We start from the raw sequence: 26,972 nt of genomic DNA, 5'->3' as shown, positions 1-26,972 counted from the left end.
ATATGGTAGTTTAGAAGAAAAATTTGTGAAGAATGAGCCCTCAGATGAATGCAAAGCTCCTGAAAAAATACAAAAATTTCATTGGTGACAACGAATTTTTCAGGGCGTTTATACCAAACTACGAGGAGGTTATTGGAGGAGATGACGAGCCTATTGAGCCATACACGTTTGTCAGTAGTCCTAGGTTTATTCTGCATGAGCTTAAAGATTATCAGATTGAGGGATTAAACTGGCTAATTAATATGCATGAAAATTCTATAAATTGTATACTAGCAGATGAGATGGGATTAGGAAAGACTCTCCAGACGATTGCATTTCTTGGATACATCCGATATGTGAGAAAGGAGAAGAAAAAGCACCTGATTGTACTTCCGAAGTCTACCCTCGCCAACTGGAAAAGGGAGTTTAAGAAGTTCATGCCTAATTACAAGGTTCGTGTGTTTTACTCTTCTCGAAAGGAAATGAGGAAGGAGGCAGAAGAAATTATGTCATCGAGATGGGATGCATGTTTAACAACATATGAGATGTGTATAAATGCAAAGAATATTCTGAATACAGTTAATTGGTCATACATAATTATAGATGAAGCTCATAGAATAAAAAACGAGCACAGCCTTCTTAGTAAGATAGTTAGGATTTTTTCTTGCGATCACCGGCTTCTTATTACAGGAACACCTCTTCAGAATAATGTTCATGAGTTATGGGCGTTGCTAAATTTCATAGTTCCTGAGATCTTCAACGATGCCGAGAAGTTTGAAAGGTACGTGATGAACATAGACGAGGGGGATGGAGAAGCCATTAAAAGGATCAGAAGTGTTCTTCAGCTCTTTTTCTTGAGGAGAGAGAAGATAGATGTTGAGAAAGGGCTGCCTCCAAAAAAAATCATCAATCTATATTCGAAGTTAAGTGCTATGCAGAGGGAGTGGTACAGGATGCTTCTGAAAAGGGATCTATCTCCACTTGGAAATACAAGAGACCCAAAGGGAATGCTTATGAATGTTGTTATGCAGTTGAGGAAGTGCTGCAATCATCCATATCTGTTCCCAGATGCAGAGCCTGAACCATACACCAATGATAAGCACATAATTGAGAATTCTGGCAAAATGATGATGCTTGACAAGTTGCTGGCCAATTTCAAAGCCAAGGGGTCTAGGGTTCTCATTTTCAGCCAGATGTCGATGATGCTGGATATACTTGAGGACTATGCAGTATTCAAGGGATATAAATATTGCAGAATTGACGGATCTACATCCTACAGGGAAAGGACAGAAGCAATAGATGCATTTAACGCAGAAGGAAGTGATAAATTCATATTTCTTCTAACAACAAGGGCGGGAGGCCTTGGGATAAACCTGTCTACTGCCGACACGGTGGTTCTGTTTGATTCGGACTGGAATCCACAGATGGATCTTCAAGCACAGGATAGGGCCCACAGGATAGGGCAAAAGAAGCAAGTTGTGGTCTTCAGGCTGATTAGTGAGAATACTGTTGAGGAGAGGATTGTTTATAGATCACTGCAGAAGCTCAGGCTGGATGACATTTTGCTGCAGGGAAGATATCATAGAAACTCCACCGTCAGTCAGTCTGAACTTATTGATATTTTGGCAAACGGAATGGAAATTGGGGAGGATGAAGGAAAGGATGAGAGTATCGACGATATAATTAGAAGAGGGGAGGAGAAGACTCGGGAGATGAATATGAGGCTATGTGACTTCAAGATTAGTGATGGATTGAACACAAACATTGATTGCTACAGTTGGGAAGGAGAAGACTACAATGTCAAGAAGATTGAGAGTTTTATTGAAAGCAACCAAGATAATCATGGGAGGTCCTCAAGGGCGAGTATTCTCTTCCGAGCCAAGCCGCGAATTATTGAATATCCTGAGTATCAATTCTATCCACGAGAGCTCCAGGACATACAGGAGAAGGAGATCAAGCTTTACGAAGAAGGCAAGGTCCTTTCGCAGAGTGATATGGTTAGAAAGAAAGAGCTTTTATCACAGGGTTTTGATTGGACAAAGAAAGACTTCCAATCTTTTGTGAAGGCGATGGAGAAGGTTGGAAAGGATAATGTTCCAAAAATAGCAATGCTACTAAGCCACAGAGATGATGTGGAGGCATACCATAAGGTCTTCTGGGAAAGAATAAATGAGCTGAGAGATGCAGAGAAGATAATAAGTTCTATAAATAGAAGCCAACGGAAAATGGAGAAGAGATCCAGGATCAGGGAAATAATTGAAAGAGATTTTGAGGATATCAGCAGGAAGCTGGGAAAGACACGATCAAAGCTTGGTGACTACAACAACCTCCTGTTGAATCTTTATAGGAAGTACATTGATTACCCTAATTGGGTAGAATGCATTCGTAAGGATATCCTAGGATTAACTGAGTATAAGTTTGATTATTATCTCCTGTCAAGAACAAATAGTGATATCCAGAAGCATGTCAATCATCTTGTTGATACACTAGTTAAGTCTTACAAAGGGACCGAAGCATCCAAGGTATGTCCAAAGGCTTAATCTTAATGTTTTAATTGGACAGCAGATATGGTATGAGAAGCAGCTAGCTGCCTTTATATTTATCTCTAAGGTTTTCAACATCCACCCAGCTCTTTACAACTGAATTCTTCACCTTTTCTGCATATAAGATTGGATTTGACAAGAATAGAGTTGCCGCATCTGTATTGGCAGGGGATGCTGTATTTGGATCATTGAGTAGGGATTGTATAGATATAAGGACCCCCATTACATCATAGCTTGGGCTCCACCTATTATTCAAGATATCTAGACAGAGCTCTCCATTAGGATAAATGTTTGGGTGGAACATCTCCGAGACGAATCTTACGTTTGGAGGGTCCTGAGGATATGTCTCTGGAAATGCCAAAACCAAGCTGAATGTTCCGCCCTCAAAGGGCGTTGACTCCGGTCCAAAGATAACGGCAACCCATGTCATTAAGTCATCCTCCAGAGGCTCAGCAAATATTGTTTTAAACGAGTTTTTCCTTACTCTTTTTAAGTCTTTCATCAGCCTTCGCTTCGCCGGGGTAGACATTTTATGGGGGGATGCCCTGTCAGTATTTCCATAATTTTGCTGTGCACAAGAGGCACACTAGCCTAGCCTCAGTAATTCTCTTCGTGCTTCCCCTCATCAGGATTGGCTTCATGAAAAAATTACTTCTCTGGGGCTTGCCCTTGGAAAGATGGTGAACATTCCGAAGACGAGAAATACATTCTGCAAGAAGTGCAGTAACTATTCCACTCACAAAGTCTCTCAAGCCAAGAAATCTAAGGACAATCCGAGGGCACAGGGAAACAGAAGGTATGCTAGAAAGCAAAGGGGTTATGGTGGACAGACAAAGCCGATTCTCCGAAGAAAGGCAAAGGTCACCAAAAAGCTTGTACTAAAGCTGGAATGCACGAAATGCAAGTTTGCCCATCAGAAGCCTTTGAAGAGAGCCAAGCATGTGATATTTGGTGGAGAAAAGAAGAGAAGAGGAGAAGCATTGATCTATTAAAGTCTCTTTTAAAGCTTTGCTCCATAGTCCATTTGTACTTGTTCAAAGCCCCTATGTATGAACGAGTCTCCATTTATTGTTAATTCGTTAGAGGAAAGATATCCTCTTGAGATATCTAATGGAACCCTCCAAGAAGTTACTCCCCATACTGTCTTTGAGCTTATCAGAGACATAAGAGATCCCGAGCATCCTTATACCCTGGAGCAGCTCGGCGTCGTGTCTAAGGAAAGAATAAGTATTGGACTTATCAATTCGGATGATGCAACACTTAGTATTGGGCTTCCGATCAAGTACGTAAGAGTGATGTTCAAGCCCACAATACCTCATTGTTCCATGGCTGCAGTGATAGGGCTGTGTATAAAAGCACAGCTGAGTAGATACATAAAAAACCATTTTATTCAAGTTCATATAATAAATGACGGACATGTAAACTTCAAGGCATTAAACAAACAGCTGGATGACAAGGACAGGGTTCTTGCAGCAATGGAAAACGAGACCTTGTTTGACCTCATGAAGGAATGTCTTCCTATCGTCCGATAGTATATTTGAAATTCCTACCAGTCCATTTCACCCATTAAAGAAGTCGTATCTCATTGGGATTTCTTTGTATTGTTCCTCGCATCTATCAAACAATCTAAAATCATGGCCGCTCTCATCAATAGCCATAACACAGGCAATATTACCAGAAGAATAGCAGTAGTTCGGGGCTCCCCACACAGTGTACAGCTTCTCGCCAAAGTATGCTTTATAACCGTCATTAACCAGTTGATGAGATCGGACAAAGTGGGATAGACCATGCTCATTAAGGAAGTTTTTCAGGACATCCTCTCCAAATAAATATCCAGCACCCCTTTGGCTCTTCCGAAACCCAGGCGTTTCATCCGGGTCACTCCATAAGATATCGTTTATCTCTGTGATCTCTCCTACTCTGTCATGTTTCATTATGAAGTCTAAAGACATGCCAGGAACTAACCCACCGTGTACGCAGAAGTATTTCCTTAAGACTATTGCTGCAACAGGAAGGTATTGGAAGGCTTCGCAAATCCTCCAGTACACAACAAGGTCGTATTTCCGCACACACTCCTCCTTAAATCCATAAACCGAGGAGAGCATGCGTGTTTCATGGTTTCCTCTTAGCAGATACAGATTGCCTTTGTAAAGTCTTTTGTATAGAAACAGGAGAAGAATAAGATCAACGGAGTTGTATCCTCTATCAACATAATCTCCAAGAAATAGATATGTCTTTTCTGATGGATCCTCCATTAGGCTCAACATGTTCAACACATCATAGAAATGGCCATGCACATCGCCAACGACATTGACTGAGGTATCTATATGCAGAATATTTGGCTCAGACTCAAATACCTTTTGGACCTCCTTGATCAGCGATAGGGTTTCTTCTCTTGTTGGTAGAATAGAATTTTTTATATTTCCAAGCATGGCAAAGTACTTTTCTTCACCAAGACCTTCGGTCATCGGGGAGGAATTGAAGCAAGGCTTATACCCCCGTTATGTCAATGCCCTGGATCCTTAAAATTCTAAGAGGTCTCTGTGGTTGTTACAAGAAAGAAGTGTCCATGGAGAGTAGAAGAAAGATGAAAAAGGTGAATTGTGATGAAGAATCCCCAAGGTCTATTCTGCCACGAAAATATGATCCAAAGCCAACACTTGTCCTGGATCTTGACAATACCTTGGTACATTCAACTTTCGAGATGCCGGAGTTCTACGACTTTTGTGTGGAGGTTCCAAGGAGTAGGGATATGCCCATATACGTAAAGGTAAGGCCTCATGCCACCGAGTTTATCAACGGGGTTGGAGACATATATGAAGTGATCATATTCACAGCCGCAAAAAAAGAGTATGCTAGGAAGGTTATTGACATGATTGATATGAACAAGAATATAAAGTATTCTTTGTATAGGGAGTCATGCACGCTTACTAACGGGAGATATGTTAAGGATCTATGCAGGCTTGGAAGACCCTTGCACAAGGTGATTCTAGTTGATGACAGCCCTCATTCTTATGAGTTCCAGCCTGGTAATGGGATTCATATCCCCCCATACACCGGAGCGCTAGACGATGATTCTCTCCTTAAGGTCATGAAATACCTAAAGGGGCTACCTAGAGATGACTTGTTTAGAAATACACATCAGACGCCTTTTAGAGGTGGATTAATGACAGAATTGAAGCATCACGATTGAAACGTGTTTGGAAAAAAATATTTAGATCAAAAACATGGCTGAAGTGATGAGAAGGGTTTGGAATGGTATGCAGTTTATAATAGCAATGATAGTATATTTTTCATATATTATTGTTGGGCTTATAGTTGTATCTGTGGCCAAACTGGTGTGTTGTGGAGAAAAATCTCAAAGAGTTCTTAGGAAGTCGGCAAAGGTCGGATGGCTCCATCTCACACGGGCTATGTTTTCTAGATACTTTCCTCAGAGGGTGTTTATCAGGTACAACCCGATAATACTTAAAAGGAATAGAAATGTTGTGATTTCAAATCACTTGACAGAGTATGACTGGCTATTCGTTTGCTGTGTCCTCCATTACCTTAAAAGGTTTGAGGACCTCTGTATTATTCTCAAAATGTCTTTAAGGAACATTCCATTGTTAGGCTATGGTATGAAGTTTTTCCAATTTATTTTCTTGAACAGAAAGGTAAGCAAGGATAGGGAGATTATTATGAGTGGGGCATCTAGGCTCAAGAAGGAAGGAAAGTATGACCTTCTTCTTTTTCCAGAAGGGACATACATAGACAAATGTTCCCACCCCAAGTCTCACAAGTGGTCGGTTGAGGCAAACGTAGAGGTTGAAGGAAAGGGGTTTGATCCTGAGGAGGTTCTTATTCCAAGAACCACTGGATTTAAGATACTTAGGGAAAATATTCGGGATGATATGGAAGGAGTCATAGATCTCACGATGATAGGGAATCCTTATGTAAAGTATCCCAATGATGTCTTCTCTTATTGGGATGTGATAATAAACAAATCACAGAAGGTGAACTTCATGTTCTTCCTGGATTACATTCCTAATAATGACGGTATGGATGGCGATGATTTTCTCCTGAAGCTATTTGAGGAGAAGGAGAAAATGATATCTAGGTTTAGGAAGGAGAACGGAGATAGGTGTATAAGAAGTATAGATGAGTTCAAGAATGTTGCGGATTCATTGTCACGTCCTGAGACAGAACACATAGATATGGAGATTGAGTTGTCTTCTCATTGGGGCCCCTTCTTTTATGTTATGTTTATTCTCGTCTCGGGACTGTTATTAGGATCTGCTATAAGGTTTTGTTCGAAATAAAGTAGCTCTGTAAGGTTTATTTTCTGGGTTTGTTTTGCCATGAAACAAGAAGGTGACCATCGATTGGTAGCGTTTCATCTTTTTTATAACACCAAGGTCAAGTCTGGAAGAAGATGGAAAGAGAGACTCTTGTGAGTGGAGCCAGAATTAACACTGGGATTCTCGAGAAGATCCAAGCTCTTGTGAGGAACAGCGAAGGGGGAGACTTTAGATGTGTGGACTCAATAAAGCCTTCTTCCAAGCCCGAGGGGGAAGCCAAGGAGAAGGAGGTCGGAGGCTCAGGGATTGGTGCCAACCTTAATGTTTGGAGAATCAACCACCGTGTGTTGGTATTTGGGCAATGCTGGGAGAATTCTACAGAAAACATAACAAGGAGAAACAACACCAAGGAGCTTATCAAGTTTTTTAATGATAACTATAAGGATAGGTTTATGATCTGGTGCACCGGGGAGAATCTCAAGGAGTACGTTAATGTTCAAAGAATACCGTCGCTTGAATTTGATCTTGGGCTTGCCTACAGGGTGTCATGTGCTGTAAGATGTTGGTTAGAATTTAATTCAAACAACATAGCTGCACTTGAGGTAAGGAGTGGTGATGAAGACAAACTGAGGTTTTTAGTGGGATGTATTCTAAGGCACTGTGGGGTTGCCGATAGAACGGAAATAGTGTGGGAGAGGTATTTTGAAGACGCCCTTGCACCGAGTTTATCCAACATCAATACAGTCAAAAGATACATCAAGTACTTTGATTCTGCAAGCGCTTTGAAAGGAGATAGAATCCATTCGGTTGTTTTGAAGCAGCTTATAGTGACTACGATTCCTCTTGGGCCTGCCGAAGATTTCACGGTTGGAATGAAAGTGATGAGGAAGGGGGAAGAGCTGTCTGTGATTAGAGAGCAGGACGGCAACGACAAAGTTTATAGAGATGAGGATTATGTTGTGTTCAGCGGAGTTGACTGTGAGATATCTGAAGACATACAGATTCTTATGTGCTATTACTTTGGAGGCACAGAGAAAAATGTAGTTCTCTTGAGAATCAACACCCTTTTCTATAGGCAGGGTTTATACAGATTTGTTTTGGATGACATGGAGTGCTTTCTATCTAAGAAGAAGTTTGACAAAGAATTTACTATTGATATTGTTATGATTGAGTCAGGAAAACCTGTAGAGAAGCCATTGTGCATGTACAAGACCGACATTGTCCAAGGGCTTAGATTGCTGAATGAGAATTTCTGGGGAGAGCCTGATAGAGCGATTTACGAGAGGCTTACCTCTGAAGGCCGAAACGAAATAATTGCAAAGTTCTGTGCATTCATGAAGTATTGTCCAGAGAAGGCTAGAGAGTTTATTGAGGGATTGGAGGTCCAGGGCCTGAAGACTAGTAGTTTTGAGGCCAAGGTACTTAGACATATGGACGAAACATTCAAGGAGAAGGAATGTAGCCCTAGCAAAGAGACTAAGCCAGAGGCTGCCAATGGCTCGAAGAAATCCATTTCCAACGGAATGGTGTTTGACAGGAGAACCCTATACTCAATGGAGAGTGGGCAGTTGAAACCGTTAGAGTTGATAGTGCTGTCACCCGGAATAGAAAAGACCGTCAATCTGAAGACGAAGAAGATAATATTAAAGAAGAAGCCGGCTGAAAAATATGATATGCCTGCCGTTATCATCAAAAAGCCCCTCCATTGGATTCCATTAGCAAGGGCTGAGAAGACAATATTCGATGATGTTGACGGAATCAATGCTGATATTGACTACAAGAGGTTTGAGGAGATATTTTGCGAACCATTCTCTGAGCACGAAAGCAAAAGTAAGCAGATTCAGAAGAGCATTGTAGAAGACGGCAGGCTGTTTCTGGTGTCCCTCTCGCTGAAGCATCTTGAGATGAGGAACATAACACCTGAGAATGTGTACTCCATACTCAAATCTCCCGACAATGCTCTTGAGCTTCAGGATCTACTGAACATCGAAAAGATGTATCCGGATCATGAAGAGGTCATGAATCTGATATCAGCAGCACCTGGGTCCCTTAGTAAGGTTGAAAAGGCCATGCTGGCATACTCACAGCTACTGGATGTTCGTAAGCTTATTGAGATATTGATCTTCGAAAGAAAGCTTTTTGACGAGATATTTCTTATAGAAGGGACCCTTTCAAGATTGCTAGAGGTCTGTAGTAAGATCCTGGATAGCAAGAGCCTTAGGGTAGTTCTCAAAATGATTCTTGAGATTGGAAACACAATGAACTTCCGGTACTCGATGAACAAAAAGAAGGCGAGTGGGTTCAGGCTCTCCAGCTTGTATGTATTCAGTAACTACCGAGGAAAGAACAATACTTCTCTCTTCCCATTTTTATTCCAGATGTTAGAAGCCAATGGCGTTAGGCCGGAGTATCTACTTGAAGAGCTTTCTCCCATACATGATCTGAAGAATGAGGAGTTGACGAGAATGCGTGAGAAGATCAACTACTTCATAGAAATGTACACAGAGAAGCTGGAGCTCCTAGACCTGTTGGAAGAGAGTGTTAAGGAGGAATACGCGAAGTTCTTCAGGTTTGCATGTAGCAAGCTTGAAAGTGTAAGCTGTAATTTCAAGAAGTTTCATCTGTACTCCAGCATGATTAAGTGTAAGTTTGGAGAAGAAGAGGCAAGAAATTTAAAAGAAATATTAGTTACATTATCTGATTTTCTGTGTAGCATGAAGCAACATCTCGAGCAGTATAGAAGAATCCACAATCAGACTTCTTGACTTGTAGTAATGATTAAATTAAATGAAGCACTTTAATTCAAGACTGCTATATTTTATCTTAGCATTTCCAGGACATTGCTGGCTTTCTTTCTATTCTGGTCATCACCACATTTCATCATTCCATACAGAAAGTCCTTAATCCATGGCTCGTCTAGTCCAAAGTTCTTTCCATACATTCCAACAAGGTCATCAATAAGTCCAAGGATGTCGTTGCTCGCTTTTCCACTATCATCTTCGGCACCTATCTTATGCGTTATCCCAATGATCCTGGGCAGAACACTTCTGACTTTTGAACTGTCGCCAATAGCCACCAGAGAACAGTTCACAAGCTGGACTGCATTCCTACGGAGATTGTCCACATACTCTTCGTCGGAATACCTTCCAACCTCTGATATCTGCTGAAATAGCATGACAACCATATCAAGATATGACTCGAAATTTCTCTCTAGTGCCAGTGCAATGTCCCCGAATACAGACAGTATTGTCGGCTTAAGATCTCTATGAGTAGCTTCGGAGCCGAGACACTGGACTAGAGACGATGTGAGAACAGTTGCAAGAATGTTGAAATCTGTTCCCATTGTGTTTGCAAGCCTTCCAACAAGATTTATCACAGAACTCAAGACAAACCTATCTGTGCATCTCATATCTCTTGCCATGTAAGGAAGTATCTTAGATGCGTGTGGAGAGAACTTTGAGGAAAGGTTCGAGATACTTGTATAAACCTCCCCAAAGGCTATCGTTGGAGTTGATTCCAGGATTCTTATAAACAGCTCAAGAAGGTCTTCCACATCCTCTCTTTCTCTTGCAGTCGCTATTGCCTCAATAAGCCCTATGTAATTTGAGAGGACATCCTCAACCACTAGTAGCTGATCTTGGGTGGCATATCCTAATACACTTATACACTCATCAATCTTTTTCGATGTGTAGTCATAAAACCCAACAAGAATGTCCAAAACAGTTTGCGGGCATATCAGAATCAGCTCGTCAAGCGCAGAAAACAATGCAACCCTCAAGCTTGAATCATTCAGGCTTGCTAACTCTGTCCCTTTGACCAATACATTAAGAATGTCTAAATATTGCTTCGTCAGGAAGCTTTCGATAAACCCATCTGCTCTTTTCTTTGTTGCATTTGGTATGTGGCTTGCAAATCCCTCCTTTCTTTTGCTATCTACTATAGAACGGAATATGCAATCCATTACCCATGCAGCTCCAATCGAAGATTTGGAGCTTTCCAGAACAACTGATCCACACTTGTTCAAAATCATGGGGAGATGATCGACTAATGCGTAGAAGTTGCATTCAGCCACCCTAGATAATGCCCACAAACAGGAGTCTTTTGACTCTTCATATTCTATTCCAGCAACAAGATCTGGGACAATCTTTGTTAGGCAGTCCTCACATCTTTCGTGCATGACACTTCCCAACGCTACAGCACCTATGTCTACATTGCTCTTGGATCCAGATTTCAAAGAGGCTTCTATAAACCCCCACACCATCCCATTTCTCATCATCTTATCACCCTTCAGCTCTGTGTACATCTCAAGACAAGAAGACGCAGCTTTGTGTGGTGACCACACATCTCCGTAGTAATCTGGGCCTTTCTTAAGAAGGTTAAGTACCTCTGGCAATACAACCGGCATGTATTTGTTGATCATCTCTTCGTCCGCTTTCTCAGCAAAAATACACCAGTATTCAATCGCTTGAATCTTGATTTCATCGTGTTTTGATTTGAAAAACCTTCCTAAATACTGTGCTAGCATATTCTCCAATATACTCTTCTGAATAAACTTGTAATTAAGCATCACAAGCCTGTTGAAGCATATCATCAGCTTGTGTATTAGCTCCTCATCATTCCCATTCCATATCCCAATTGTCGCATTTAGAAATATGTTTACATTCTCTTCATAGCAAAATATCCCCCGGATTTCCATACAGTTCATCAAGCACTTAAGTCCAGACAGCTTGGCTCTACTTGTGGTTCCGCTTTTAAGAGGATACATGCATATTTCAAACACAGCAGTATTGTGCATCTGAAGGATGTCAGGGGCCTCCTTCACCAGATAGCTGCAACATATTCCCACAGCCTCACACACACCACATACTGCTTCCTCATCGCAGACCATCCTCTTCATCTCTTCAAAAAATCCTTGATATAAATTGTTGGGAATCTCAATCCTGGCTATCTGCCCAAGGGCTGCCCCGGCCATGGTACAGAACCTTGGAATGGGGCCTTTCATCGCCCCTCTAAGCATGTTCTTTACATATTCTCTAGACTCGCACCTCATCCCTAGCCATCTGCTCAAACAGCCTTTCTGGAGTTCGGGATCATTTGCGTGAAGACTGTTCTTAAGAATAATCCCGGAAACCATTCGGAGCTGATCATTACTTTTCAGGTCGCCAAAGACTTCCACAAGAATCGATATAAACCTTTCAAAGTCATTTGATTGCAGCTCCAGGATCTTTGCTTCGGCCCTCTTTCCTGCAGCGGGATCGGACCTCAGCACTTCATATAGACATGCCTCCAATCCTCTTCTATCCATATTGGGGTGATTTTTTCCAATCCATGAAATCTCATATCCATTACATTTGGCATATATTTTTGATTGCCTCTTCTTCTCATACTAGACATTACTAACGGAATTGAAGCTTTGCACCATCTTTTTCCCGCCCCCACATATAAAAGAAGTTCAAAACCCTCCATAAATGAAAAACAGAGGGCATGGAAGATATTCCTACATGATGTCACTGGTGGTAGATTTCCTTGTCAAGGACAAGACAGTTCTTCTGGGGATTTCTGCAACCGTGTTCTTTATAATGCTTTCAAGTAAGTTACATTTTGAATTTCAAAAGCTGATAACAAAAATTGAGCAATATATTGTTGGAAAGACAACCGATGGAACGGACCCCAGCAGGCTTCTTATCTCATTCATGGTTCTGCCTATAAATCACTATATAGCAAGCCTTATCTACAAGCTTATTTCGGCCTACATTATCCAGCTGCTTATGGGGAAGTCGTTCCATCACTGCTTGAGGGAGTATCTCCTAATGAACTACCATGGATTTCATCATCTAGGATCTGGGCAGATACATTCACTGGTTGAGCGAAGGTCTAATGCAATAGTGAGTTTTATGAGAATATTCTTTGCAGACATCTTTTTCAATGTGACATATGTTATGTGGGGGTTTCTGTACTTCTGCCGTTGCTCGATGGGTATTGTGACATTAACCATTGTCCAGATACTAGTGTATGCTGTTGTATCGTGGCGTGGTACAATTATCAGAAACCACTTCAGAAGGAAGTACAATGCTGCATACAATACAGCCTCAAATAGGCTTTATGGAGTCCTACAGAACTATGATATAATTAAGTCATACAACAAAGAAGAGAAAGAGCTGTCTAAATATCTAGGAACTGTTTGGGATGTTGGAAGGCACTCCAGAAGGTATGATCAAGTCAACGGGTTTGTAGAGTTTTTCCAGAAAAGCCTGTTTTTCATTCCAAATGCATTTCTGGTGTTCATGATAGTCAATGGATATATGTTTAAAAGTATGAGGATAGGAAACAGATACATCGAGTACTCAAAGTTCTTTTCTGAGTTACGTAACGGAATAATGAAGCTGAAGGATAGCATCTTTACAATGAACGAGAATCTAACAGATATTTTTGACTCAAGGATTGAAAATGCAGCCGAGGAGGATGATGGTCTTGGCCTCACTATAGAGACATTTAGCGATTCAATAAGATTTTCCGATGTGTCTATTCACATAGGGAACAAGCTTGTAATAGAAGGCTTTAATGGTGAGATCAGGAAGGGAGAGAAGATAGGCATAATAGGGAAGAATGGCTGTGGGAAGTCGTCTTTCATCAATGCACTTCTTCGGTTCCTTGAATACAAGGGAGAAATATACATTGACGGGGTTGAGCTAAGAAGAATCAGAAAGTCATCTGTCCGGAATCTCATTTCGTTTGTTCCCCAGAACCATCACCTATTCAACGGGACTGTTCTTGAAAATATAGCTTACTCTTGCAACTCCATTGAATATGAGGATGTTCTAAAAAAGTGTGTGCATTTCAATGCACATGAGATGCTGAGCAAGCTTGAGAAAGGATATCAGACTCTGGTTGGGGAAAATGGAAAGTTTCTAAGCGGAGGACAGAAGCAAAGGGTTAGCTTCATGAGAGCGATGGTAAAGGACTCCGACATAGTTGTCCTGGACGAACCGACATCTAATCTGGATGCAGATTCTGAGAAGGAGCTGGTGGAGATGATACTTAAAAAGATGAAGGATAAGACTGTGTTTCTAGTTGTACATGATCATGATCTTCTTCGAGGCTTCGATAAGATACTTGGACTTCATGATAGCACAGTTAGAGTATATGATTCCTTTGATGAGTTTATTATTGATAGATCAAAGTACTGAAAAGGGAAGAACTCACTTTAAAATGTTGATGTGAGGTGTATTTAGCGGTTATATCATTGCAGTTGTCTCATAGACTATCTTCCCCCTTAGAGCAATCATTATTCTGCCATCCTCCGAAGAGGCCTTCAGTTCTATGTTGAACTTCTCATCTATTGCGAATATCAGATTCTTTAATACACACAAGTCATCGATTTCATCGAATAAATAGACTTTACAGTCATACTCCTCAATCCCCACACATCCTAGAACATATCCAAGTATAAGCTCGTATGCGAAGTCCACCTTCCTAGAGTTAACAAAAACCTTAACAGATGAGTTTTGGTTGTTTCCCAAGCTGTTTATTGAAAATTGCCTAACCGATGATGGCTCCATCCTCGTGTCAAGAATTATGTGTGCTAGAACATGATCATAGAGGAGGACATCTATTTGTGCGCTATTGTTTCTCTCAATGATTCTGATATTCGAGCACATCCTAAAGTATGGGGTTGTTAGGTTCATTTATTAACCTTTGGAGTACAAAGATCATTTCATGAAATGATTTGAAATCCTCTTACAAAAATCATCAAAGGCTGGGCTTGAGGCTATCCTCTTCAGCCTTTCTATCTTGTCCCAATGCTTTACCTTCCTGAAAGTCCCCCCACACCTACAGAATTCAGACAGTTTTGTTTCATTGATTCTCCCACATCTATTACAATACAGGTCTCCTGTAAGCTCCAACCAAAGGAGGTATTTGGCACGAGCCATGCATGCATCCAGTACGGTATTTTTTGGATATGGGTTATAGCATTTTATGCATCTGGATCTGAACACATTCTCCATTCCACATGAAGGACATACAATGTCAAGGTACATCTCTGTATTTTCTTTCTCTTCAAACTCACTTAAACGTAAAAGCCTATAACAGTTGGACACCAATGCTTGTGCATCTTGCCTAAATGAAAGAAGCTTCATAACCATCTTAGAGCTTTCCAAAGGAATTTTAGTCACAAGACTATACACAAATTCTGAATCTATCTGGCCATCGTCAAAATAGGCCTTCAGAAACACTGTTGGAACACTGCTTTCACTGAAACAAAAGTATTCCTCATCATAAAGAAAAAAGTAAGAGCTTGGGCTTACAAATGCAAGTCTCTGGAACTTTCTGTTGAGCTTCATCTTCATCATTTCGTATCCGCAAAGCCCCAGTCCTTTCTTACGAACATGTTGGAAGAACTCCAATGCCGACTTCTCACTTATCTTCTCTGTGTTGATCAGAATCATATCCCCTGCCACACAAATCACATCGTATCTTTCATCTCTTAGTTTCTTAGCCAGATTCATCATGTACCTTTTTTGTAACATGCAACAAATATTCCGGAGCTCCGTGCAGATAATGCCCGAGTCTCTTCTTATCCATGACCCTATATTCCTTAGAAGAAGCTTTGTTCCTTCTACGCCTCTGATGGAATCCAAGACTACCCTTTTTAGAAAGTTCCGAAGAACATTGAAGTCGTTTCTTGACACTCCTCCAAATAATGTATCCTCTCCTAGAAATGACTTGTACTCGATAATAGAGAGAACTAGTGTTCCTATACATTCTACTTCAATAGTATATCTCTTGTAGAATCCAGGCTTGAATCTCTCTGCCTTCAGACATGGGAGATGATTCATCTCAGGCTTCCGTTTTCTACATACAACCTTGTTCTTTCTCAACTCCCTATAAAACAATACATCCATTAGCTGTTCATCTACATTGAAAATCGGTATCCCTGTATATTTACTGGTCTTGCACATTAACTCCATCTCCCCTCTCATCCACTGATGGAGCACCTTTTGCTCATTACAGAGCTCAGAATATTCCTTCAAAGGCGGGCTTCTCTTAAAAGCCATTTCAAGAACGTGATGCCTCTCTAAAATCCTTCGAAGCTCGGCCTTGCATGGATCATTCGAGTTGATAACTGCAACCTCCCATTTTCCAAAGCCTTCAAGAAGATGCTTTCCAAGATCATGCAATCCCTCTTCTCCAGAAAATATAAGAACCTCCTCCCTACCAGCTGCATATACAGTTCTTCCTTGGAACATAAACCCAGACACAGTCACAAACCTAATGTCACGTCCCTCACATTCCTTCATGTTGCTGTACAGAATTGGAACCTTATCTTCAAAAACCCTTCTTATTGAAAAATGGCTCAGAAACTTCTTGTATAATGAGTGGTTACACATAAACTCGTACTCCTTCAACTTAATCACACCTACTTCTACGTCTTCAGAACCTTCGGGAAGACATACCGTCATTTTCTCAACCTCTCCAGATTCTTCAAAATATTTCCAATCATTGACTTCCATGTAGATCCTCCTTTCTAAGGGAATCCTCTCCCTGGCATCAACCCTCCCACTATAATATACATTCATGTATCCATCATCTCCACGTGCCACTTTGATAATATCTCCTCTATCATTAATCTCCTCTATCGCTTCCATCCATCTCATTTTACTTCCAAGAGTATACCTTGAAATATCAGTTTCCATCGGCGCTTTCCTTTTTTTCCCATTAACTATGTGGTTTTCTTTGTCAATCTCATCCTTTTTGCAGACTGTGCTCTCCGTGTTTCTGCCCTCCTTCACCTTCGGCTTGCAGAAAACTTCTTCAATATCATTGGCATTCTTTAGGCTAAACCCCTTAAGCTCAGACCTGGCCTTCGCCCACCCAGGTACTTGCACCTCCTTCAAAGGATTTCCAACCCTCTGGGATAAAGCAGGCAATATAACCATCCTCTGAATAACACATTCCAGCCTTAGCTTATAATAGTCCCAGTCAATAATGGATCTAATGTCTCCAGAATAGTTCCTTTGCAGCCATCTTCCAAGAAATTCCTCTTTCCGATCAGACCGGAATATTATTACTGGTATGGCCCTCTCCGCAACAGACCTGTTCTCGGGATATGCTGCAATAATGTATTCGCATTTCAGCTTCTCCTCAAGAATCCCTTCTCCTAAGACCTCAGACATTCTAAGTGCCGTAACCGTGAGGCTTGATTTTCTTCCTCCATACCCATCAAATCCTTTAGACATGCTTCTGCTCTCAGATAATAACTCAAGAATCGTATCGTCATCAATGTATTCTCCCCTGCTTCGCAATATATCCAGCCAATATCTGCACACCTCTGCAAGTGACTCATAGCACTCCCTGAGGTTGCTTCCATCTAAAAAATGAAGAAATAGCTCTTCTTGAAACTTCTTAATGATTTCTAGCTCTCCTCGTCTTTTCACTTCAAACCCTTTTAGCTCTGCAATCCTGTTGTTTCTGTCAATTATCACATATCTCTTCTTCAACAGCCTATTTTCCTCGGTGGATGCTGGAAGAAGCATCGCCTTATACGGCCCATCAATCTCGAAAAATATCGAGTTCTCCATCCGTGTGATGTACCTACCATCAACCTTTTCTTGGTACTGGTGGTTAGTAAACTTCTTGCATACAAAATGGTTCAGGAGGCTCGATAGAAGTGAAAACTTCTTTCCAGAAGGAAGTGTATAAGATGATATCAACGAAGACGGAACTAGGCACCATATACCATCTGTGTCCAACTCTAGAGAAATCCCTATCTTCTCGACAATCTCCCTTGCCTTCTTGATGATATTCCCCCCAACATTGCAGACTATTGCTGCCATCTCCATGCTATACCACCGGGAGCTCTTTCTCATCACATACCCATAGAAAGAGTTCAGAACACATTTATGCGCAATCTGAAGTGAGGAATACACAACAACAGACTTCATTGCATGCTTCCTTTCCTCCTCGGTTCTTGCAGCTTCAAAAGCCTTTTGTGCCTCCGAATACAATCTTTTGTAAACATATCTCTGGTCCCTGAACTTCCTAACCGTTTCCACATAAAACGGAACTTCTCTTTGGCAAACAGTCGAACTTCTTACACAGTTTTCCTTCCTCTTTGCTTTCCCATATATCTCCTTGGAGTACTTCTTGGCCCTTTGCTTCAACTCCTCATCTCTATCACCTACAAACCCCTTCTCCTTTTTTATCTGCTTCTTGATCCTCTCTGTTTCTTCTCTGCTCGCTGCAATATACTCGACCTTCATAGTCCATTCCATTCTTTTCTGGCATTCATTCAACTCGTCCGAAAAGTCACATCTTATGCAAGTGTCCTCATCAACAATCGATATAGGCTGCAGTTTGTTGGTGAGGATGATGTTTGGATACATAGCTCCTACATCTAGATGATATATAAGTCCCTCTCTTCTAATCTTTCCTTTGTTTTCCTGGAGGCTCTTGAGGATTTGAATCTTCATGCTCTCCAAACCCTCTTCCTCGTTATATTCAGAAACCATTTCATCAAGATTTAAAGCCATTTCATCAATGAATCCCTCATCCATCTCAAAGTCATATTCAAAGTCGGACCTGAAAATCCCAGACTTCAGGCATTCGACATACCCCCCAACATATGTAATGCTTTCCGCTATATGTCCATTGTACTCCTGTATCTTCTTTTCTTTTCTTTTCTCGGGAATCACCACCTTATACTCAATGGCCTCAGAAATAAGTAAAGCTTCGCATAACGTCCCAGACCCTTGGCAAAGTGCTAATGCTGGGGGAAGAGGAATAAGAGAACATATAGAAAAAACATGGGGCTGAACATACTTGATGTAAAGGAAGTACGTTGCAACAGAGTCAGAGACAGAATAAGATGCCATTCTGTCGGGGTCGGATATGGCAAGCCCAACCATATCCTCGGGATCAACTTCATCTGGAAAGTATCCTAGTTTTGCTTTGGTAACTGCCTTGAGGCCCTGGCTCCCAGCAGGAAGATAGGAGTCTCTCTTAACCCACTTGTAACAATCAAGATGCACAATAAATGGTGAGATGTAATATTCATCTTTTTGAGCAAACCCAGCCGTCTCTCTGAGACTTATCCCATACCTTGACATTCTCTTCTCTAAGAACGGAAAGTCAAATGATGCACCATTGAATGTTGTTACGAGGTGAGGCCTATGCCTTTGGATCATCTCCACAAACCTAATCAGAACTCCTTCCTCGTCACTTTCATTTACCACATCAAAAACGCATTGCATGTCTTCTTTTGGATTATACTCAAACCTTCGGATACTTTTGGAAACCAGCCTTCGATTGACAATCAACTCCCCACCGCATTCCGTTTTGATCGATATCATCATCACCTCATCAGACTCCGGGTTGGGGAACTTCAATGGCTTTTTGGATGTTTCTATGTCAAAGGCAAGTATTCTAAGGTCCGGAAATACAATCCTTTCACTTTTCTCTACGACATACATCTCCCCTGTATAGTAGAATCCATACCATTTTCCACACCTAATCTTCAGATCATTAACAGTGGCAACCTCTGTGGGAATATCATGCTCGTGGATAGATTCTATGAGATTCTCGGCATTGGTTGTTCTCTCCTCCCCAAAGCAATCATACTCATGGCTTTTCTGCACTCTATTCCTCGCCACTATTCTCTTCAACTCCTTTAAAGCCTCACCGAACCCAGATTCGGTTTTGAATCTTACCTTCAAAAACATCCCTGGCTCCTTATTCAAATGATTCTCCTCCTTGAAGTCAATTCTATGTGTCCTTTCCATATCATGAATCTCACCAGCGTATTTCTTCCTAAGGTATTCCTCAGTAATGTCATAGTCGGAAGCCCTGACTAGAAATGATGGGAAATAAGGGATCTTCACAAGAAACTCACCGCCTTCCTCATCAATCAGGTAGAGTTTTGTTTTCATCCTTCCGTCCCTAAGCGTAACCACCGTATAGTTCAACACCCATCCCTCTCTTCTTCTGTTTTCGTAATAAGGCACAAATCCATATTGTTCTTCCAGGAGCTCGTCTCTCATTACGGCTTGCATGTCTTTTGAAAATTAATAAAATTCCGGTTGTCTTCCATATTAGGCATTTATTTCAGTTATCTTCAGAAAAAGAGTCGTTGTCATCGTGAGAGCAAATCCGGAACCCATAGATCCTTGGAACATACTCCTCATACATTCTTGAGGGAAAGTGGTATGAGTGTGCCAGGATCAGAAAATGTGGGAATGATCTTCCCCAGGCGCACCCATCTAATAGCTGGAGATTACCTTTAGGTTCATATACATTCACACAGTTATGGCAATAAATCTTTGTAGATGATTTCGACGGTCCATCACTTAATCCAACAGGAACCATCCCGACCGATGACTTGCATCCTACTCTTGGACACACCCCATACTCTCTGCTCATTACCTTATCCAGGATGGCCTCAAGCCCAGACTTTGTGAAGATGTATCTTTGATGTATCAGATAATATAATGAAGACTCCTCTTTGAGATTTCTTCTTGGGCCCTTGTCTAGTATTGAGTTATATGTTTCTTCAAGATTTTTTATATACCTGTCCAATCCAATAATATTGAACCTATCCTCCAGAAACTCATCTGGGACACGGACAATGGCATGGTTCTCTTTTCTGTGCATGAAGTCTCCAACCCAATACTCGTCAGGGCTCATCCTTAGTAAATTCTCCGAATCGTCCTCCAACAAATTCTCCATCTCCAGTCCTGTTTTTCCAGGACTAGAAAAACATTTGACTTTTATCTGACAATACTTCTATCCTGTCTAGACAGCTGGGAATATATTCTGTCTTGCCTCTGCCCATCTCCTTCCTGAAACAGGTGTTTCACTCCTAACCTAAAACATCGAAGGCTGGGAAGATGGATGCATGCTATAGAGCTAAGAATGCTGTATAACTCAAAGAACTATGAGGAAATTTACGATAGGATCCGCCAGGAAATGGAGAAATTGGCTCTTGGAGATAGATTGTGCACAAATGATTTGGAAGGACTGCAGTCCTCTGTGGAGGAGGAGATGAGAAGGTGTATTCACGAGCAGAGAGGAATCCCAAGGCCACTGATAAATATCATTCTACTACAAGGAGAAGTCTTCGAGAAAAGGATGAGGTCACTGGCAAGTTCTTATTTAGGATCATTGTGCTCTGTAAACTATCAAGAGTTCCTGAATTGTAATTTCCAGAAGCTGTCCTCACTAGACAGTTGTTTATCATGGATTGAAGAAAGTATAGCCAAGATAAGCCTCAGGTATTCTCATATTCCTGATGATTGGTGCCTATCGCAAGAAATACTGCTCAAATACTATTTCATGACGAAACAGAGAGCATGTGATTATTTTTTTTACAACGAGGTTGATGAAGAAGACTTTATGGAAGCCTTCAATTCAACAATCAAGCATGAAAAAAGGTTGGGAAGGTTGTTTGAGAAACATGGATGCTGTGCATGCGCTTTGTATGCTCCCTCAGTAGATTCTCATCAAGAAGCTTTGTGCCCTCATAGAACAATGGTATCATCATTATTTATTCCAAACATAGAGATATACCTGAGGAGATCCTTCAGCTTTTTGATGCAGCCCGATCTCAATCAAGAGGATACCAGAGCATGTGTTGTTTCAAGGTTCCTGGACTTTTTCCGTGGAGTGGGAAAAATCCTCAAAAGAGTTGAATATCTCAATGATAAGTCTGTATATAGGCATCTTGTACATTACTTTGACGAGCACTTAAGTCTTCTGATGAAAAGGATAAATTCTTCAAAGGATCTATATGGATCTATCATTGTGTTGAATACACTTCTTTTCATAAGAGAAACAGCCTTGGACTTCCTAGATCAAATCATAGAGAAGTCGGGGGTGGAAGAGGACATTCCAAAGATCCACATGGAAATCAGAAGGGTTGAAAGATCACAGAATGCATTTATAGATGACTTTCTTTCCAATTATTTTTCGGGGCTAGATTTTGCAGCACCTGAGGGACTTTCTAGAGAAATCATACAATTCTTGGATAAAAGTATAATGAATGAAAGGACAAAAGGAATACACGAAGACGTCCAAATTACATTACTAGAAGACATAATTTCCCACGCCTTCTCTAGAATCTACACCACCAGGGTCTCTCCTCAGATTTCAGAGTCTCTTTTGTTTGAAATTTCAGAGATTAAGCGATACCTAAGAACAAAAGTGAGCGTTGTCCCTCTCATGGATGTTGTTGAGAAATACCTCAAAATCTTTCTATGTCCCCTGGACAACAAGGAGTGCTTTGTGAAGAACTTCATTCTTATGTCTGAAGGTATTTTTTCATTTGATCAAATCGTAAATAGCATTGGGAATGAACATGAGGTAGGTGCTCTGTACTCTGCATACGAGGCGGCGATGAAATCCCTCCATCCCCTTGCCTTAGAAACACCATTACACCAATAAACAGTTAACAGACTGCTGGTTTTAATTTGCTGGCTTGTACATGTACAGCCCAAGTTTCTTCATTCTGATTGGCTTTATATCGTGAGCTGAGTCAATCACCTCAATGTACTTTGTGACTGTCCTTTCTCTTTCCATCTTGTCCTTGAATCCAATTGGCTCCAGAAAGTCAACGGCTAGGTCTGTGTCCACAATATACACTGCATTACTTGGAGGTTCTATGTGTGCAACAGTGAACCTTATCGATCCAATCTCATCAAACTGGCATAGTATCTCATCTCCTTCAGACAAAACCTGATAGTTTCTTAGACATGACTCCAACTCCAGCTTTGGGTTCTCAATCTCAAGAAAGTCGACAGAGTGTGGTATCAGCTTTACGAACTTCCCGATAGGAAATGTCATGTATCTGAGCACAACCTCATCTGCATCTTCCATGGCAAGCTGCTGGTACATCCATGAGGGAACAACAACCTGGCCTTCTTCTCCAGTAAACTCCAGAACTCCGCAATGGGTTTTGTAAATCCCATCGGAATGTGAGATTTCAAAAGTAAATGGAGGTTGTATCTGAAAAGACACAAGATCGACCAGCACGGATTGGGGAACTATCACCTTCCCCCCAAAGTTGTTTTGATTTCCCCCATCAAACTTAATTGGACTCAGAGACCATGATGGCTTCTCTCCAAAGAGCCCAAACAAATCGAACAACATCTCGGGGGTGTAGGAGAGCGAATTATTCTTTATGATCCCAGAAAAGCAGTTTTGACTCCACTTAAGGAGAGTATAAACGAAAAGTACATGCCCTATGCTGACTGCATGAAGAATGATTTACAGGATGGAGGGTTTTTTGCCGAAAAGGAGGGCGGTGAAAGAGAAGCAACGGAGGATGAATCTATACTTCTCCCCATCTCTCTAGACAATAGATGCAAGTACTGTTTACAAATACCGCTTGACAGTGAGATGAAGAAGACATTTGGGATTTCTGTTTGTAGGACGTGCCGTTGTAATGCTCTTAAGTTTGTCACTAAGACTTCTTGCATATCGGACTATCTTCTTACAAACGATGAGCTTAAGGAGTTGCGATTTCTTGAAAGACCCAATCCTCGTAAGGGAACATGGTCGAACATGTACCTGTACCTGCAGTCTGAAGTTGAAGAGATTGCAATTCGCAAGTGGGGATCACTTGATAAGGTTGAAGAGACCAAGAGAGGGAGAAAAAGGAGAGCAGACGATCGGAAGATAAGGAGATTAAAAAAAAGAATAAAAGAGCTTAGAAGAAGAACCAGAATAGATGTCAGAAATGATGAGAAGCATATCCATACATTTAAGGTGGAAGGAGACATATGCAGATGTGAATGCGGAATGTCTGTCGAGCAGGAGGAGATATGATCTACAAAGAATGGAAAAGGAACTATAAAACTTTAGTGAGTGTACCCTTTGATGGTAGTTAAATGGAGAGATACAGAGGCTATGTTTGAAGGGAAAAGGCTGATATTTGAGGAGGAGATCATCAATGCAGGAAAGTTCGGAAGATGGGTTGTTGTTTGTACACGGACAGGGATTCATTTCTACGGGGAGGAGGACATGACCTTGAAACGATCAATAAAAGCTGCTTTTGTGAAGAAGGAGGGGATCTATTACCAGAACAAGGAAAACAACCATGTGATGCTTGTTTCACACCCCTTTGAGCCCGAGGAGTTTGTGTTCTTCCACCATGGGTTTTCCCTGAAGGAAGTTATATCTGGGGATATGATTCTAGAAGGTGTGGGAGGATACCTTATCAAGAATGTTGCGACTGAGAGGTTCGATGTTCAAGAGATGATGGAGTCCTCGTGCTCTGACATGGCTGATGACAGCTTTGATGAGATCAATAGGACCCGAATGTTAATTGCCTACAGGGTAGAAGGAGGGATAAGATGCCTTGTTGAAGACTACGAAGAAAGTGGAAGGCGTGAGGGAGGAGTAGAGATGGATATTATAGACTATGACAACTTCATGGTGGGGATTCATGGGGATGTAGCACTATTTGTCAAGCCTGGAAGTAGTAGGGGAGGGGTGAAGAGAAGCAAGCTGCTGTCTGAAACCACTGTAAAGTTTGAAAAGGACATTGGATGTTTTGTAAAGTATAGGATGAAGATTTCGAAGGGCAAGTGGCTTGAGTTTTTGAGAATTAACGACATATTGTTTCTCGGAAATGAGGTTGTGTGCTCTCCAATCAGAATGGATCTATGGCCCAGGTCAAGGGTTTCCACCCGATGGAGACAGGATTATTGCAAGCCTTTCTGGGAAGGAATAAATGAGTTGGAAAGGAACGTGCTTTCATGTTACCCGAAGGCCATGCAAAGAGCATTTATGAGCACGTTTCTTCAAAGTAAAAAGAAAAGGTTTGATCTGTTGGAGCCTACGGAAGACATTGTGGCAGAAGTTGATAGTGCCTTAGAGGAGTGGTTAGCTAAGTGTAGAAGTGTGTGGGAGTTTTTAGGTATGGATATTCCACAAATGAAGGGGCTAAAGACTGTATCCAGATGTGAAGAACTGGTTAGATATGCCCGTCCCTCCTTTGTAAGCAGCAAAGATGTGATGAAGGTGAAATATAGAAGGATCATGAGGTGCAATCTAGATGCAATTGTAAACTTGAGATATTCCGATGTGATGAATCTTGGGTACAGGGTGATTTATATGGAAATGAAGAGAGGTGAAATACTTAGAAGCACAAAGCCTGTAAGATCTATTAGAAAGCTCTGTAAGATTGCTGAGAAACATTTTGGGGATCCTCGAATGGAAGAAGTAGTTTCGTTGTTTGACGAGAAGCCAATAACGTTTGAGATCGATGAGTATGACCTAGAGAACAAGAGGGAAAAAGGGTACATTCTCCGAACGGTATCAAATATAGGAAGGGCCTATCTGTTTTGTGGGTTAGGTGCGATCAAGAATAGATACAACCCTGAACAGCTAAAGTTTCCGATCTATAAGAATGGAGAATTGAGTGAGATTGAAATCAAAGAGAGTGGGTGGGCAGATTGGCCCACATTCAACTACTCTGTCTATAGAGGCTGTGGACTGAGTTCTTGTGACGAAGTAGCACACGACTTTATAGAGTCAAGGATCCTTGAGTTTGCATCTACAGGAGTGGGAAATGAATTTGAGGTTGCTGGTAGGATATTCGCCTTTGGACTTCAAGGTAGGCTGAGTGAGATTCATCCTCAAAGTGTTGCACAACTTGTTACACCAAGACATCCTGTAGTGTCCATGGCGATTCTGGCAGGGACGGGGATTAGCCACATTGGAAAGAGAGATGATGTACTAGGAAAGATGTATTTGCATTATCTCAAGTCCTCGCAGCCTTTGTATATTCATGTTGGATGTGTTGTTGGGCTTGGAATGCTGTATGCAGGAAGTGGAAATATACTTGTTAAGAATGTTTTGAGGGAGGAAGCAAGTAGAGAAGGGGTTTTTAGGAACGAGCAGTACAACAGGGGAAATAAGATATGGTACGACTACACATACAGAGTCATGGCATCTCTTTCTATGTCCATGCTGTACATGAAGACTAGCCTTGATGTGTTCCGATTCATAAAGTTGAAAGACTCCCTCTGTGAGCTTCTTGCCAATGGAATTATCCTCTTTGGTAGTAAGCAGATGAGATTTCGAAATAAACTCCGAAGATCTGATGCAAGCAAGCCCGAAGAAGTTTTATATTCTGAGTTGTTTTCTCTTGGGTTGGAGATGAACGAGAATCTAGATGTCATTGTTGAAGAGGTGAGGAAGAAGGCTGAGAATGCAAGTTTCTATGAACTTTACAGGTTATCTGGGAGGATGTTATATGTGTCTGTTTATCTTCTGTATAAGGGTATCTCCTTGGACCTTAGCGGAGGCCTCTTCAAAGCCATTCTGGATGTATGTCTTCTTGCGGAAAGATCTATGAAGAGTAATAGTGAGCTTAAGATACTTTTTGATACATCTCTTGTGACGCTTTCATTGATATCAAACTCGTCTTGCAATCTTGATGTCATCAGGATTCTGAGGAGACAGATCAAGGCAACAGAGACAGGGAAGTCTTTGTCTGAACAGGTAGACTTTTTCTTCACATCGAGCAGGTGCAAGCAAGAAGTACAGCTTTCCATGAGGTATGGGGATATTGAAAGGTACAAGCTATGTCTTGGGATAGTAGCTTGCGGGATGGGGAATCTAAAGATTACAACCTCCTTCCACCTAGTTTTCGATGTGATATCCACCTTTTTCACCTGCTTTCCAATTTCTCCCATGGACCAGGAATACTTCAACATGGCCAGGTACTTCCTCATCTTGTCATTGAAAGCAAATCCAGAAGGATTTAGAAACACAACGAAGTATCTGAAGCAAGGGAATAAGGGAAGTAAGGGAAAGTTGAGAAAAGACATGTGCCGAATCAACAAGACTTTCTTGAAGGAGTATTCCGAAGCATCAGATGCAGATAAGAGGTTTGTCGTCGATGTTCTAACAGACTTTTACGAGCAGTATGGTGGCAAGGATAACTTGCTTGATGTTGAGATGTTGAAAAATATAGCTTGTAGAACCATCTGATTTTATTTCTCGGGCCTTGTGACCTTATTATAGGAATAAATATGCACTACACCCCACAATCACCAAAAATAACATAAATATTATCTTATTTCTCGGATCGTTGTTCATTTTTTTGATTGCTTCCTCAAATGTACGAATGTTCAGGAACAAAATCCTGTCGTTTCTTGCAGCCTCTGCT

At 41.3% G+C, this 26,972-nt stretch overlaps 17 protein-coding genes across 17 annotated transcripts; 10 read left to right on the top strand and 7 right to left on the bottom strand.

Annotated features, from left to right (window-relative positions):
- Positions 1-32: 32 nt before the first annotated feature.
- Positions 33-2,519, top strand: EROM_101210 (SNF2 DNA/RNA helicase; the record flags this gene model as incomplete). The annotated part of the gene is made up of 1 exon (XM_009267158.1): positions 33-2,519. The coding sequence occupies one exon, from the start codon at positions 33-35 to the stop codon at positions 2,517-2,519; it is 2,487 nt and encodes an 828-aa protein (XP_009265433.1).
- A 43-nt stretch (positions 2,520-2,562) lies between these two features.
- On the bottom strand, positions 2,563-3,051 carry EROM_101200 (ubiquitin conjugating enzyme E2; the record flags this gene model as incomplete). Its single annotated transcript, XM_009267157.1, has 1 exon — positions 2,563-3,051. The coding sequence occupies one exon, from the start codon at positions 3,049-3,051 to the stop codon at positions 2,563-2,565; it is 489 nt and encodes a 162-aa protein (XP_009265432.1).
- A 148-nt stretch (positions 3,052-3,199) lies between these two features.
- EROM_101190 (60S ribosomal protein L44) lies at positions 3,200-3,514 on the top strand (the record flags this gene model as incomplete). Its single annotated transcript, XM_009267156.1, has 1 exon — positions 3,200-3,514. The coding sequence occupies one exon, from the start codon at positions 3,200-3,202 to the stop codon at positions 3,512-3,514; it is 315 nt and encodes a 104-aa protein (XP_009265431.1).
- Positions 3,515-3,571: 57 nt separating this feature from the next.
- On the top strand, positions 3,572-4,054 carry EROM_101180 (hypothetical protein; the record flags this gene model as incomplete). The annotated part of the gene is made up of 1 exon (XM_009267155.1): positions 3,572-4,054. The coding sequence occupies one exon, from the start codon at positions 3,572-3,574 to the stop codon at positions 4,052-4,054; it is 483 nt and encodes a 160-aa protein (XP_009265430.1).
- Positions 4,055-4,081: 27 nt separating this feature from the next.
- Positions 4,082-4,990, bottom strand: EROM_101170 (Ser/Thr protein phosphatase PP4; the record flags this gene model as incomplete). The annotated part of the gene is made up of 1 exon (XM_009267154.1): positions 4,082-4,990. The coding sequence occupies one exon, from the start codon at positions 4,988-4,990 to the stop codon at positions 4,082-4,084; it is 909 nt and encodes a 302-aa protein (XP_009265429.1).
- Positions 4,991-5,025: 35 nt separating this feature from the next.
- On the top strand, positions 5,026-5,715 carry EROM_101160 (Dullard-like phosphatase domain-containingprotein; the record flags this gene model as incomplete). The annotated part of the gene is made up of 1 exon (XM_009267153.1): positions 5,026-5,715. The coding sequence occupies one exon, from the start codon at positions 5,026-5,028 to the stop codon at positions 5,713-5,715; it is 690 nt and encodes a 229-aa protein (XP_009265428.1).
- A 34-nt stretch (positions 5,716-5,749) lies between these two features.
- On the top strand, positions 5,750-6,823 carry EROM_101150 (putative 1-acyl-SN-glycerol-3-phosphate; the record flags this gene model as incomplete). Its single annotated transcript, XM_009267152.1, has 1 exon — positions 5,750-6,823. One exon carries the CDS (start codon positions 5,750-5,752, stop codon positions 6,821-6,823), a length of 1,074 nt encoding a protein of 357 aa, XP_009265427.1.
- A 113-nt stretch (positions 6,824-6,936) lies between these two features.
- EROM_101140 (formin-like protein) lies at positions 6,937-9,567 on the top strand (the record flags this gene model as incomplete). Its single annotated transcript, XM_009267151.1, has 1 exon — positions 6,937-9,567. The coding sequence occupies one exon, from the start codon at positions 6,937-6,939 to the stop codon at positions 9,565-9,567; it is 2,631 nt and encodes an 876-aa protein (XP_009265426.1).
- A 53-nt stretch (positions 9,568-9,620) lies between these two features.
- EROM_101130 (karyopherin beta) lies at positions 9,621-12,107 on the bottom strand (the record flags this gene model as incomplete). Its single annotated transcript, XM_009267150.1, has 1 exon — positions 9,621-12,107. The coding sequence occupies one exon, from the start codon at positions 12,105-12,107 to the stop codon at positions 9,621-9,623; it is 2,487 nt and encodes an 828-aa protein (XP_009265425.1).
- Positions 12,108-12,303: 196 nt separating this feature from the next.
- Positions 12,304-13,989, top strand: EROM_101120 (MdlB-type mitochondrial ABC transporter; the record flags this gene model as incomplete). The annotated part of the gene is made up of 1 exon (XM_009267149.1): positions 12,304-13,989. The coding sequence occupies one exon, from the start codon at positions 12,304-12,306 to the stop codon at positions 13,987-13,989; it is 1,686 nt and encodes a 561-aa protein (XP_009265424.1).
- A 48-nt stretch (positions 13,990-14,037) lies between these two features.
- Positions 14,038-14,460, bottom strand: EROM_101110 (hypothetical protein; the record flags this gene model as incomplete). The annotated part of the gene is made up of 1 exon (XM_009267148.1): positions 14,038-14,460. One exon carries the CDS (start codon positions 14,458-14,460, stop codon positions 14,038-14,040), a length of 423 nt encoding a protein of 140 aa, XP_009265423.1.
- Positions 14,461-14,511: 51 nt separating this feature from the next.
- EROM_101100 (DNA polymerase type-B epsilon) lies at positions 14,512-19,851 on the bottom strand (the record flags this gene model as incomplete). The annotated part of the gene is made up of 1 exon (XM_009267147.1): positions 14,512-19,851. The coding sequence occupies one exon, from the start codon at positions 19,849-19,851 to the stop codon at positions 14,512-14,514; it is 5,340 nt and encodes a 1,779-aa protein (XP_009265422.1).
- A 52-nt stretch (positions 19,852-19,903) lies between these two features.
- Positions 19,904-20,524, bottom strand: EROM_101090 (casein kinase II subunit beta; the record flags this gene model as incomplete). Its single annotated transcript, XM_009267146.1, has 1 exon — positions 19,904-20,524. One exon carries the CDS (start codon positions 20,522-20,524, stop codon positions 19,904-19,906), a length of 621 nt encoding a protein of 206 aa, XP_009265421.1.
- A 165-nt stretch (positions 20,525-20,689) lies between these two features.
- EROM_101080 (hypothetical protein) lies at positions 20,690-22,237 on the top strand (the record flags this gene model as incomplete). The annotated part of the gene is made up of 1 exon (XM_009267145.1): positions 20,690-22,237. One exon carries the CDS (start codon positions 20,690-20,692, stop codon positions 22,235-22,237), a length of 1,548 nt encoding a protein of 515 aa, XP_009265420.1.
- Positions 22,238-22,258: 21 nt separating this feature from the next.
- EROM_101070 (ubiquitin fusion degradation protein 1) lies at positions 22,259-22,942 on the bottom strand (the record flags this gene model as incomplete). Its single annotated transcript, XM_009267144.1, has 1 exon — positions 22,259-22,942. One exon carries the CDS (start codon positions 22,940-22,942, stop codon positions 22,259-22,261), a length of 684 nt encoding a protein of 227 aa, XP_009265419.1.
- Positions 22,943-23,029: 87 nt separating this feature from the next.
- Positions 23,030-23,620, top strand: EROM_101060 (DNA excision repair protein; the record flags this gene model as incomplete). The annotated part of the gene is made up of 1 exon (XM_009267143.1): positions 23,030-23,620. One exon carries the CDS (start codon positions 23,030-23,032, stop codon positions 23,618-23,620), a length of 591 nt encoding a protein of 196 aa, XP_009265418.1.
- A 51-nt stretch (positions 23,621-23,671) lies between these two features.
- On the top strand, positions 23,672-26,794 carry EROM_101050 (hypothetical protein; the record flags this gene model as incomplete). Its single annotated transcript, XM_009267142.1, has 1 exon — positions 23,672-26,794. One exon carries the CDS (start codon positions 23,672-23,674, stop codon positions 26,792-26,794), a length of 3,123 nt encoding a protein of 1,040 aa, XP_009265417.1.
- Positions 26,795-26,972: the final 178 nt, after the last annotated feature.

The sequence above is a fragment of the Encephalitozoon romaleae genome, chromosome X (assembly GCF_000280035.1).
Source record: "Encephalitozoon romaleae SJ-2008 chromosome X, complete sequence".
Classification (NCBI taxonomy): Eukaryota; Fungi; Microsporidia; family Unikaryonidae; genus Encephalitozoon; species Encephalitozoon romaleae.
Note: the sequence above shows the minus strand (reverse complement) of the source record. Positions and strands in the feature narration are given on the sequence as shown.